The following is a 13,432-nucleotide window of genomic DNA, read 5'->3' on the forward strand; positions in this document are numbered from 1 at the left end:
ACTAAATCTATGACTAGTCTTGAAATAATATGTATTATATAATATATATAATATGATAATATCTCCAAAATAGGTATTCTATTCTAGGCAAAAAATATAAGAAATGGTACATTCATGATCTTATTTTTGACTTTTCTTATTCACCCTGATATGGTGCCTGCTGAAAAATGCTTTACCGTATACAGTCGCTAGACACAATGTTATTAGAGAGGATTTAAACAAAACTAGCTGGGATAGGCTCCAGAAGACTCAGGTGGGATTATGTAGAATTCCTCTAGAAAACAGATTCCTAGGTATGTAAAAATTGTGACTTTTGTGAGTAAATATAATCTGCTAAGCAGTGAGAAGACAAAAAAAAAAAAGAAAAAAGAAAAAACTAAGAGCAAGCAAGAGGAGGAAGAGAGGAAGAAAAGAGAGATGAAGGAAAATAAGAGAAAGAATATGAATTTCACATATCTTTCTCCACCTTCAACTTTTCCCTCAAGGTTAGCTTCCCGTCTATCTTTTTTCTAATTCTTTCTTCTAAGAAGTCTAATTTTTGAATTTTAAACTTCTTCCAAGAATCTCAAGTTGATCTAAAAATATTCAGTAATGTCACATACTTGAACAATTTTTCCCCATGGTTCATTTGGTCAAACCACTTCTCTACTAAAAAAAAAATCCAGTGGTTCACTATTGCCTACTGAATAAGATATCTAAGGCTCACCACAAACTTACCCGAAAATATATTTCCATACCTGTCTCATATTTTTCCTCTACATGTTTCTATATCCATACTGGACAATTCTCCATTACTCATCCTATATTGTTGTTGTTGGGTTTTTTTTTTTAATCTTAGTACTGTAACATGTTTTAGCTACACCCTGCTGTATCTCCATCTATTGAAGTGCTTCTTCTTTCTTTAACATCCAGTTCAATTGCTTTAAAACCTCCCAATACAATCCCTTAAAATTAAAAAAATGTTTTTCCTCCTCAAATTATTCATAGCATTTTACTTGACTCCAATGCTCCATTTTCCCTAAATAGATCTCTTTGGTTTTGACTACATGGAACATCATACCTTTTGGTGGTCCTTCTTTCCCCTTCAGTTTACTTTTGTGTGCTGTCTTCTCCCATTAGATTATAAACTCCTGTAGGTCAGAGACCATCATTTTTTTTTCTTATTTGTAACACCAGCATTTTGCATAGTGCCAGGCACATATACATCCCTAAATGTGAATTGTTTTAAAATGCATCACACTAATTTGAACTCTTTGTTTCTCTTCCATTCATTCAGTTGATAATCATTTGTACATATACCACAACACCCAGTTTCATAGCCCCAAGAGTGAAACTGCATAATCCTCATGAGAAGAAATATATATACATATTAACATTTTGTATCCCCTCTAGCATAATGCTAAATGAAAAGGAGGGAAGGAGGGAGGGAGCAAAAGAGGGAGAAGGATATATGAGGAAGAGGAGGAGCAGGAGGAGGAGAAGATGAAGGAGAAATGAAGAAGAAGAAGAAGAGCAGGAGGAAGGAAAGGAGAGGAGAAGGAGAAAGAAGAGGAGGAAAAGGAGGAGGAAGGAAAGGAGAAAGAGAAGGAGGAGGAGAAGGTAGAGAAGGCAGTAATAGTAAATAGTAGGAAGAAGTAGCAGTAAAAGTAGGAAAAAAGAAGAAGAAAAAGAAAGAGGAGAGAGAATGCAGAGAGAAGGGAAGATGTGTAAAATATTGAAGGTCACAAATCTTGATAAAGAATAAAATGAGTGTGGGGAGGGAGCAGAGCTAAGATGGTAGAGAATATAAAGGGCATTGCCAGATTCCCCTAGAATCAACAATAGATCAAGCTTCTGGACATGTTTTGGATTGACAGGACCTACAAACATTTTTCAGTTTAAAATGTCTTAGAAGGATTTCAGGAAAGGTCTGTCTCACTGAATAGGGAGGATGTGGAACAGCACAGGTGCTGTGTGGAGAGGCCCAGTGCAGGAAGACCTGGCACAGAAAACCTAGCAAGAGGTGCTTAGCCAAAATATAGCAGCATAGGTTACTCTGTCCTAGTTCATAAGGGCAGTGGATTTGTAGACAAACTGTGAGACCTCCAATGCAGAAGGCAAATTGTGAGCCCCAAACCCCAGCATAACAGGTGGGATTGGCCAGGTCCATGCAGTGTAGTAGGAAAGCTTGCAGTACCACCAGCCCTGATCCCAGCCCAGCACAATCAGTGAGAAGCCCCTGCCCTCTGCAAAAAAAGCTTGGGATAATTTCCATTGCACTCTAGGAGAGACCTCAACTTTTAAAAATGACCAAAAAAAGGAAAAAGAGCTCTAACTATAGAAAGCTACTATAGAGACAGGGAAGATCAGAACACAAACCCAGAAGAGGACAGAAAAGGCAAAATGAACTCAGGTAAAGCCTCAAAGTAGGATATGGACTTGTCTGTAATTCAAAAATTTCTCTTGGAAGAGTTCAAAAAAGGATTTTAAAAGAGAGATAGAAGAAAAATGGGGAAAAGAAATGAGTTATACAAGAGAAATACAAAATTTGGGGGGAAACAACAGCTTCAAAAAAGAAGCACAAAAATTGATTGAAGAAAACAACTCTTTAAAAATAAATTTGACAAAAATGGGAAAAATATACCAAATAAAACAACTTCTTAAGAAACAAATTTAGTAAAATGGAAAAAAGAAAACAAATCCTTGAAAAATAGAATTGGCAAATTGAAAAAAAAAAACACTGAATTAAACAATTCCTTTAAAAGTAAAATTGGCGAAATGACTATTATCAAACGGAGGTAAAAAAGTTAACTGAAGAAAATAATTCACTAAAAATTATAATTGGTCAAATGTAAATAAATGAGTCAATGAGAACTCAAGAATCAGTCAAACAAAATGAAAAAATGAAAAAAAAGAAAAGGAAATGTAAAATGCCTCATTGGTAAAACATCTGATCTGACAAATAGATCCAGTAGAAACAATCTAAGAATTATTGGACTGCCTGAAAGCCATGATGAAAAAAGAGCCTGACAGTATCTTTCAAGAAAGCATCAAAGAAACTTGCTCTTATATACTAGAACAAAAGTATAAAATAGTCATTGAAATAATCCACTGATAACTTCCTGAAAGAGAACCAAAAAATGAAAACTTCAAAGAATATTGCAGATAAGTATTCTTTTCAGAACTATCAGATGAGGAAGAAAATACTAAAAGCAGTCAGAAAGAAATAACTTAAATGTCAAGGAGCCACAATCAGGATTACCTAGGACCTAGCAGCTTTCATTTTAAAGTATTGAATGGACTGAAATATTATAATCCAGAAAAACATAGCTTAAAACATAACCAATAATTAACTACACAGGAAACTAAACATTGTATTTCAGGAGAAAGTGGACATTTAATGAAAGAAGGGATTCTCAGTCTGATGAAAAGACCAGAGCTGAACAGAAAATTTGATCTTCAGATACAGGGCTCAAGAAAAGCATAAAAAGATTAAAAGGGAAGAAAAAAAACAACCATATTTTTAAGAAGTTACAATGTTTACATACTTATATGGGAAGATGATATATATAACTTGAGAACTTTATCATTGTTAGGGCAATTAAAAGGGGTATACTTAGAGGGTGTAGGTATAAAATTAGGAGTGGAAAAAGGATTGTACTAGGAGAAGAAGAAAAAGGAGGTAAAAAAGGGTAAATTATATAAAGAGGCACAAAAGACTTACTACAATTGAGGGAAAGAAGGGAAGGGATAAGCATTGTTTGAACCTTAATCTCATCAGATTTGACTCAAATTGAGGATCATGTAAATACTTAGTTTAGTAAAGTTGTCTCATCCTATGGGGAAGTAGGAAGGGAAAGGGGAAAGGAAACAGGGAAGCTAATAGAAGGGAGGGCAGAAGTTAAAGGGGAAGAAAGGGCCGTGTGTGAAAAAAGGAAGGGAAGATAGAGGTTACTATCATACCTTTCCTTTGCTGAAAAGTTTCTCTCCTTTCCTGGTTAGTTTCCTTCTTCCTGTGTCTCCTAAGGAACCCCACAAAGTGACATATACATCCACGTTGGTACTTGAAGTTGAATTTTTGCCCGTAGTAATGGTAAGAATATATTCTTTCACTGAAAAGAATACAAAATTTTAACTTAAAACGAGTAAATCCTGAAACTGACACAAACTTTATTTTACATAATTTTACATATTTTTGCATAAGTCCAATTTTCATTTTATAAGTTGAATTATTTAAGAAATCCAAGTCTGCAAAGTCACTGAGTGAAAATATATCCATTATTTATATTGTTGATATTAGTATACATATTCTTTGTCTATATTACTTGACTAACTCTTAGAGAGAAACTTTAAAATTCTACTACTTAAGAAATCATTTCCTCATGGAGAATAACAATCTATGCCAGAAAAGTAAGTAAGAAGGGCATTTCAATTTTTTTTTAAACCACCTGGGATGACATGGGCTTTTTGAACAGTATAATTAGGGAGATAAGCTAGTATACATAGCCTTTTGGTAAGACATCACACAGTAAATACACTTATAAACATATACATATATGTGTAGTAACTCAAAATTTTATTCATATTTTTTAGGGCTTTATTATTGTTTAATCATTTTTCAATGCTGTCTGGCTCTTCATGACTCCTTTTGAGGTTTTCTTGGTGAAGATATTGAAATGGTTTGCATGTTTTTGTTTTAGATTATGTTTATTTCAGAATTTATTTCTACTACCTTCTCTAAATGGCTTCTTCTGAGACACTTCAATGTAATCAAAAATGAGAATAGAGGTGGAGGGGAAAAAGAGTTTAGTGAAATTAACCAATATAACAATTTAATGTGATAACATATGCAGTGTTCCAAATCCATTGTCTTTGAAATCATTGAAATGTACTCAAACCTCTGTAAATATGGTAAAGAGGTGTATTTTCTTATTCTTTTTCTGGGGCAAGCAGGGTTATTATAATTATACAATGTTAAATTTTGTTTTTGTTGTTATTGTGTTACCCCCATTTATACTGATGTACTTTTTGTGTAGTGCTTCATGGTTCTACTTACTTCATTTAGTAGTTCCAGTAATTTTCTCCATAATCATCTTATTCTTTATCATCATTCTTATGTCCTTTCTTTTTTCCCTTATTTTCATGAAAAAGTATTTGTTTAACCATTTACCAATCAATGACATCCTTTTTTGTTCCCATGTGTTCACTACTACAAAAAGTGATATCACAAGTATTTTATGTATATTGGACCTTTTTTACTTGCCTCTTTGAATTATATGCCTATCCTTGAGATCTTTAGGTTAAAGGATATGACATTTAAATTTCCTTCTTAGAATAAGTTCAAAGGGTTTTCCAGTTAGTCAACAAAAAACTTTCCTTTTCTATTTCATCTTTTGTGATTACTTTGATTCCTCATTTGGTTAAAGATTTTCTCCTTTAGTTATATATTTCTGTGAAGAGTGCTTCATTTGTTTTTTCTTCTAATCTATTTCATATGTCCTTGCCTTTAATATTCAGGTTAGGTATTCATGTTGAAGTTGCTGTTGAGTTTGATTACTTCTGATGTTTCCTTATCTAGCCTAAGGAGAAATCTGTGTAGGTGAATTAAATATATATTTTTTTGTTTTGGAATTTTTTTTGTTTGGAATGAGAAAAGATTAATACTTTAGGTAGCTGTGATCTTATAGATTTCAATTTATTGCTGATTTATAAATATCCAACACTTTGACTATCTTTTATGAACCTTGTCATTTTCCTCATAGATCCTATACCAAGAATTTGCTCTCCATATTGAGATACTTTGAATACTTCAAATATTCAGCCAATGTGCTTTTTTTAATCTCCATCTCTTTCAACTTGACTGTCCCATCTCCTTTTCTGATCATGTATTTCTATAATAATCTCTCTATGCCTTCTTATAAGGTATAAGGTATATGCGTTCAAGTTGAATGCATCATGCATTTTGCCATTGTTATTTGAATAAACTGACATTTTAATTCTTGAGAACTTGTCATGTTTCAATGTAGGGCCATATAGTATCTCCAAAAAATACCGGTGCTCAAAAAATGAATTTGTGGTACATATTAAAACTAAAGATCACCTGAAGAAGTAGAAAATTTACCAAAAAGAACATAGCCTGCTCTGTTGTTTCTGTTGTTCATGTTGTTTGTTATTGTTGTTGCTTAATCATGTCTGACTCTTTGTGACCCCATTGGGGGTTTTCTTCGCAAATATATTGAAGTGATTTGCCCTTTCTTTCTCCAGCTGATCTTACAGAAGAGGAAATTGAGGCAGAGTTAAATGACTTATACAAGGTCACTGCAGATAGTGAACTGAAGTATTTCTGACTGAGGTCCAGTACTCTATGCCCTTAGCTGCCCCCTTCTCTGGAAACAACTCATTTTTTAACTATAGGACCTAGCACAGATATATATATCAATGCACTAAACCATAGGGTTAGCTAATACAGCATATCATAGTGTGATCAATAGATATTTTTATCCATTTAGCTATTTTCTTTTGGGTAAACATGTATCTCAGTGAAAAAATATTGTAATATGTGGGGACATTATAAAATCAGTACAATTTCACCTACAAATTGGAATATGTATAAGACCATACTAATAACAGCAAACTCTTTGTCCATTTGGACAATATAAGAATTTCTTCATGACAGTGGCAAACACCTTTACCAAGTATATGTGTCTTGTTTGGTGTTCCCCTTAGATGTTACTTTTAATGATAATGGGTATGACTGACAGAAATCATAACCATTTTTTCTCTTTTCTGTAAAATTTATTCATGAACTTCATCAATAGCAAATAAAAGCATTTCAATATATGATAAAGAACAAAAATTAGGCTTGCATAAGAAACTGTGAAGTTCTGTTACATACAGCTCATTTATTTTCATGAGGTCAAATCTCAGCTATATATATATATATTTACCTTGGGTGAGTCAAATAATTCTTTTAGGCCTCATTTTCAGTATGAGAAAGTTGGCAATAAAAGGGTTTCTAAAGCCCTTTCCATTTGTAAGTCTATAATCCTATGATGCTAACCTAGATCTCGGCAAAGCTCATATCAGTAGTACTAAATTAACACCAAGGAATTATATTTATGCTCTTAATTCTATTAAGTGTAATGCTGTCACTCATCTCTTTATATTTACTTTGTTGCCTAGGTGAGCTATATTTTTCTGTTCTTGTCAAAATTGTCAGCTGTTCCTACTGAGCTAGCAAGTCTCTCTTTAGTCACTGAAGCATTTTGGAAAGGAAAATGATTTTATGGAAAATTTAAAAATGGCATGTATACCTATTTTATGGGGACAAATTAGGAATCCTGAAATTCCTCAAATCATACAAACATATGAAATTCTGACTGTGCTTTTTGGATACAAGAAGTTGGAATAAAGATTAACAAACAACTAGTTTTAAGAAAGTGACAGATCATTCTGCAAGTAATTATTGTTTTTAAAATTATAGGTTTTTTCATTGTGAAATTAATTACAATGAATGGCATAAATAAAAGTCTGGTAGGAAAAGCACAAGTGATCATCCAAATCTATGATACAATTCATTTAATAAAAGTAGAAATAATTTAAATTTTTTTTACCATTGATAAACTATATTATAGAATCAGGAATTTTAGAACTTCAAGGGATATCAATCAAACTACCTCATTTTATAGGTAAGAAAAGTGATTCCCAAAGAATTTAAATGGCTTGCCTAAGGCCCGATAGGTATTAGTAGTAAAACTAAGACAAGAACTCCCATATTTCCTAACACTTACTTTATTGCATTTTGACCATGTTGACTGCCTAAAAATAAACAAATAAATCAATTAAAAATACTTTAACATGTGAAAACCCTGTATGTTTCATATAATTTTTAAAAATTCTTGAAATACTATCATTTTAAATACTTTAAATAATATCATTTTAAAATGCAATGTTTTATAAGATTAAAAAAAAAAAAAGCCTAACATTCATATACTTTTTAAAATTCTCCCTAGGTGGAAATGGTATATCTCTGCCTATCTTATAGTACTTTGTAGTCATAGAACATGTTTTCTTATACCTTGTATTATATTTATAAATGGGCATATCTTAGTCTCACCAAATTGCAGATTCCTTGATTGTAAGAAAATTTTCTTATATGTTACCCTCCAATATCTAAAACTATTAAATGTACATGGTAGAAACTGTTTCTTAAATGAATCATCACTTCATATTTCCTACCTGCTTTTTTGCATATACCCAAGACTTAGAATCAATCTGACAGTGCCTCAAAATATTCATAGAATAGAATAAAAATTTGACAACTCTTATCTGTTTTTTAATCTTATACTATGTAGCCCAATTATATATCCTAAGAGGAAATATTAAAATTATTATTTAATAATGATAGAAAAAATTGGTGTTACAAGCCCAATGATAATTGTTGCCTATTATTATTCATAGATAATTACTGACCTTCATTATTATTTTTCATGTATATAATAGCAGTATAGAATTAAATAATAGATTAGAGTGGGCAATGAGGAAATAAAACTATCACTCTTCATTAGGATTCTCTAAAGATGTGTGTCCATTAGACAATGGAAAACAGAACAACAGAAAAATAAGAGCTATATAAATAGAACTGAAAATAATTAGTATAGAGATAATATTAAATCCATAGTTCAAAAGGAGCAAAGAAGTAAGCCCAAGACAGATTCTTGGAGAGCACTCATACTTAAATGGGTGCAACTTAAAAATCCAGCAAAGTAGATATTAGACAAGTAGAAGAACCTGAAGAAAACAATGTGGCAAAAAAAAAAGTTATTTTTTTATTTATTTTTAATATAAAATTTTATTTTATTTGAAAAAAAACTGAGTAAGAAAAAAACAGAAATGGAATACAAAACAAATAAAACAAAAGAGAACATTGTCATGTGTCCAGCAGAACATCACACAGATTAAGAGAATATATATATATGTATAAATATATATATATATATGTAGAAGAAATTATATTCATCAATGTCCATTTTTTTCTTTACTTCCTTGTAAATTATGTACCTTATTTACTTTTCTCTTTTTCCCCCTTTTATACCCCCAATCCCAATAAAGCTACAGTTAAGAAAATATATATTTATGTATACATTTGTAGATATACATACTCTCCTCTCTCTCTTTCTCTTTCTCTTTTTCTCTCTTTACACACACACACACACACACACACACACACACACACACACACACATCTTTCCTCTCCTTGCTGACTCTTTAAATTCTGCTCTATATCTTGCCTTGCTATTATTTAACCTTTCCCAGTCAAAGATCCTTCCCTTGTCTTCTTTCCTCACTCTTTGCTTCCCCATCTGCCCTTCCCCTTCCCCTTATTTCTTTATAGATTTTGGTATATACCTTTTATGGTCCATAAGTAATGTTGCCTATTGAACCAATTCCTGATGTGAATAGGTTTTCAGAACTATGAACCCTCCTTCCCCCTCTAATGCCTCTGTGTCTATTCTTTTTCTGCACCACATTTGTATAACATAATTACTATTTTTACTTTCACCCTGCCAATCTTTCTTTTGAACCACCCTATTGTTGATGTGAATCTTAAACATATAATATGTATTTCCCATATAAGAAAAAAACATAAACAATTTGTGCATGTTTAAACAGTTTGTCCATGTTGAGTTCCTTAAAGTTCATGTTTGATATTGGATTTTATATGTTAAATTTTCTGTTACCTCTGGGTTTGATTGATAGAAAGTCCTGAAAGACTGCAAGTTCACTACAGGTCAATTTAACTAGTAAGAGATTATTAACCTTTAAAAAATAACAACAATGTCAATATACCAAAATTTTGGGAATGCAGTCAAACCAGTGTTTAGGTTAATTTTTATATCTCTAAATATGCACATAAATAAAACAGAGAAAGTCAGGTCAATGAATTGGGCATGCAACTAAAAAAAAAAAAAACTAGAAAAAAAATTTTAAATCCCCAATTAAAGGCTGAATTAGAAATCCTGAAAAGTTAAAAAAAAAAGTGATTAATAAAATTGAAAGTGAGAAAACCATTGAACTAATAAATAAAAGAAGTTGGTTTTATGAAAAAAATAGATTAAGCCTTTGGTCAATTTTATTTTAAAAAAGGAAAGAAGAAAATCAAATTATCAATTTCAAAAATGAAAATGGTGAACCCCAAATCAATGAAGAGAAAATTAAAGCAATTATTTGGAGTTATTTTGCCCAAACTATATCCTAATAAACCTGACAATCTAAGTGAATAGATGAATATTTACCAAAAAAAATGTAAATTACCCAAATTTCCAGAAGAGAAAATATAATGTTTAAATAAGTCCATCTTAGAAAAAGAAATCAAACAGATTATGAATGAATTCCCATAGAAAGAAATCCCCAGGATCAAATGGATTCAGAATTCAATTCTATCAAATATTCATAGAGAGCAACTAATTCTAATTGTAATTATATTTGGAAAAATAGGCAAAGAAGATGCCCTACTAAATTCCTTTTATAACAAAATGTGGTACTAATATCTAAGCCAGGAAGACAGAAAGAGAGAAAGAAAAGTATAGACTAATATCCAATGAATGTTGATAAATATTCATTTAAATAAATTCAAATAAATTAAAAAATCATTTAAATAAATATTCATTTATTTAAAAAAATAAATAGAATAATAGCAAGGAAATTACAACAATATATTACAAAGCTCACATACTATGACCACATGGGATTTATTCTACAAATGCAGGAATTTCAATATTAGGAAAACTGCCAATATAGCTTACTATATCAATAACAAAACCAATAAAAATTATATGGTTATCTCAATAGATGCAGAAGTTTTTAACAAAATGCAACATTCATTCTATTAAGAATATTAGAAAAGATAGGGATAAATGTAATTTACCTTAAAATGATAAATAATTATCTAAGCATTTTCTATAATGGAGATAAGCTAGAAGGCTTACCAATTAAATCAAAGGTGAAGCAACTATGCCCATTATCACTATTAATATTCAATATTATGCTAGAAATTCAATAAGGGAATAATAAGGGAAGAAAAAAGTATTGAAGGAATTAGAATTTACTTAGAGAATCCTAGAGAATCAATTAAAAATTATTTTAAAGAGTAACTTTAACAACGTTACATGATATAAAATAAACACACACAAATCATCACCATTTCAATATATTACTTTTTTTTTTTTTTTTTTTTTTTTTTGCTAAGGCAATTAGGGTTAAGTAACTTGCCCAAGGTCACACATCTAGGAAGTGTTACATGTCTGAGGTCATATTTGAACTCAGGTCTTCCTGACTTCAGGCTAGTGCTCTATCCACTGCATCACCTAGCTGCCCCCCATTTCAATATATTACTAACAAAGTCCAGCAGAAAGAGATAGAAAGAGAAATTCCCTTTAAATTAATTGTACATTACAAAGTACTTGGAAGTCTATCTACCAAGACATACCTAGGGACTATTAAATACACTTTTCACACAAATAAAGGAAGATATAAACAATTAGAGAAATATTAACTGCTAATGGGTTAGCTAAATCAAAATAATAACAATTATAATACTACTACAATTAACGTACACATTGCCATACAAATTAAACCACTAAAATTTATCTTAAAAAGCTAGAAAAAATCATCAAATTCACCTAGAAGAATAAAAGGTCAAGAATATCAAGGAAATTAATTTTCTTTTAATGTGAGAAAAGGTGGCCTAATTAAAACAGATTTAAAACTGTATTACAAAGTGGCAATCATCTAAATCAGTGGTTCTCAAACCTTTGTTCTCAGTATCTTCATGTTGTTCAAAAAACTATGGAGGATCTGTTCAAAGAGTTTTTGTTCACATGGGTTATATTTATAGCTATTTACTATATTAGAAATAAAAAATAATTTTGAATTTGTAGAGCCTCTGAAAGGGTTTCAGAGACCCCAACAATTCTTTGGACTACATTCCTGTTTTTTCACATTTACTTAAAACATCAAAAAATACTTCTATAAAACAAAGTAGTACACAACAAATAATTTTGGACTCAAAGTTCTAAGCTAGACAGGACAAAAACAAAATATCAAAAGATAAATTCCTCAAGGTAGATTTAATCAATGGTTTCAGTTGCTTTCATTTTTCTCCTTTCTTCTGTGGAGCTCCTTTATGGTCACTTTTTCCCCCTAGAGTTCCTTAAGGAATTAGGCTTGATGGAGAAACTTGTCAAAAAGTAAAGTTAGTCTGTGTCTGTAAACATGATGACAAAATAGTTACAAGACCTGTAACTTTGAGTCAACAATCATGTTGAGAGAGGGTAAAAAAGGCAGGAAAGCCTGCTATTAAAAAGCCATCCTTCTTAGCCTCTGGTGACAATGCTTTTTCCATAATGAACAGGTTTTGGCAAACAGGTAGTTCTGCAAGAGTAGAGTGCAGAAAGACACAAAATGAAGGCTCTCTTTTTCAGCAAGTTTAGAAAGTGTTTTTTTTCCCCATAAACAATTAACAACTTCTTTCGTTTTTATGTGTATGTTTGTATGTGCATGAGAAATTCTACTCAATATATTGAGACACCGACTACTGTATTGCTAATGTGTACATGAAATAACAGCTATTAAAGAGACTTGGAATAAGCATCAATCAATCAATTAGCATTTATTAAGCACCTACTATTTGTAGGATTGTACTAGGTGATACTGGAAATAAATATAAAGAAGAAGACAAAAATAGTTATTGCCTCCAAGAACCTTATTCTAGCTGAGGGAGACAACATGCACACATATAATCATATACAAAATGGCTACAATGTGATTTTACAGGGAAAGCTCTAGCAAATGAGAGTATCAGAGAAGGAAGGATTCATGTTGAAAGTCACACTTCAGCTAGGCTCAGGGGGTTATGAGATAGAGAGGCAGATGTAGTGTAATGTCAGAGAAACTGAGGCAAAATAGAGATTAGAGAGTTTTTAATATTTTATTTGGATTTCTAAGAGGGAGAAATAGTCTGGAGGCAGAGCAGAATCCATTCTGCTTCCAGGGCTGAATTAGACTTTCCTTTCAAAGAATCCAGCATGGGATGTGAGATTCCAGAGATTCTTTATAGGACTTTAGTAATAAGGCAGAACAAAGACAGAAGCGAGTGGGGGGGGGGAGGGGAGGAGGGGGAAGGAGGGCACAGAGTGAGCACCGGACATTCTGATAAATTGGGAAAGACTGGAGCCATGATATCTAAAGTAGAAGATCTTCCCTTTATCTGAGATTAAACATTTATAATTAATAACCTTAGAGTAACCAACCCTAAGTTATATCAGTCCTAATGGTCAGGAGGGCAGTAGGGATTGCAACCAGGGGCACTGAGGCAGGACAATTTAGCGAAACTGAGGCAAGACAATAAAAGGAAATGGTGGCACAACAACAGCACTTCCCAAGCATGGTGAAA

At 31.8% G+C, this 13,432-nt stretch overlaps 1 protein-coding gene across 1 annotated transcript in view; it reads right to left on the reverse strand.

The window, feature by feature from the left end:
* RP1 (RP1 axonemal microtubule associated) overlaps positions 1 to 13,432 on the reverse strand; it is a 582,455-nt gene that overhangs the window by 76,134 nt on the left and 492,889 nt on the right. Inside the window, exon 47 of the mRNA XM_031946393.1 lies at positions 3,943 to 4,091. Within this exon, the coding sequence (XP_031802253.1) occupies positions 3,943 to 4,091 (149 nt within the window). The remainder of the gene's footprint in view (positions 1 to 3,942; positions 4,092 to 13,432) is intronic.

Source organism: Sarcophilus harrisii, chromosome 1 (assembly GCF_902635505.1).
Source record: "Sarcophilus harrisii chromosome 1, mSarHar1.11, whole genome shotgun sequence".
Lineage (NCBI taxonomy): Eukaryota > Metazoa > Chordata > Mammalia > Dasyuromorphia > Dasyuridae > Sarcophilus > Sarcophilus harrisii.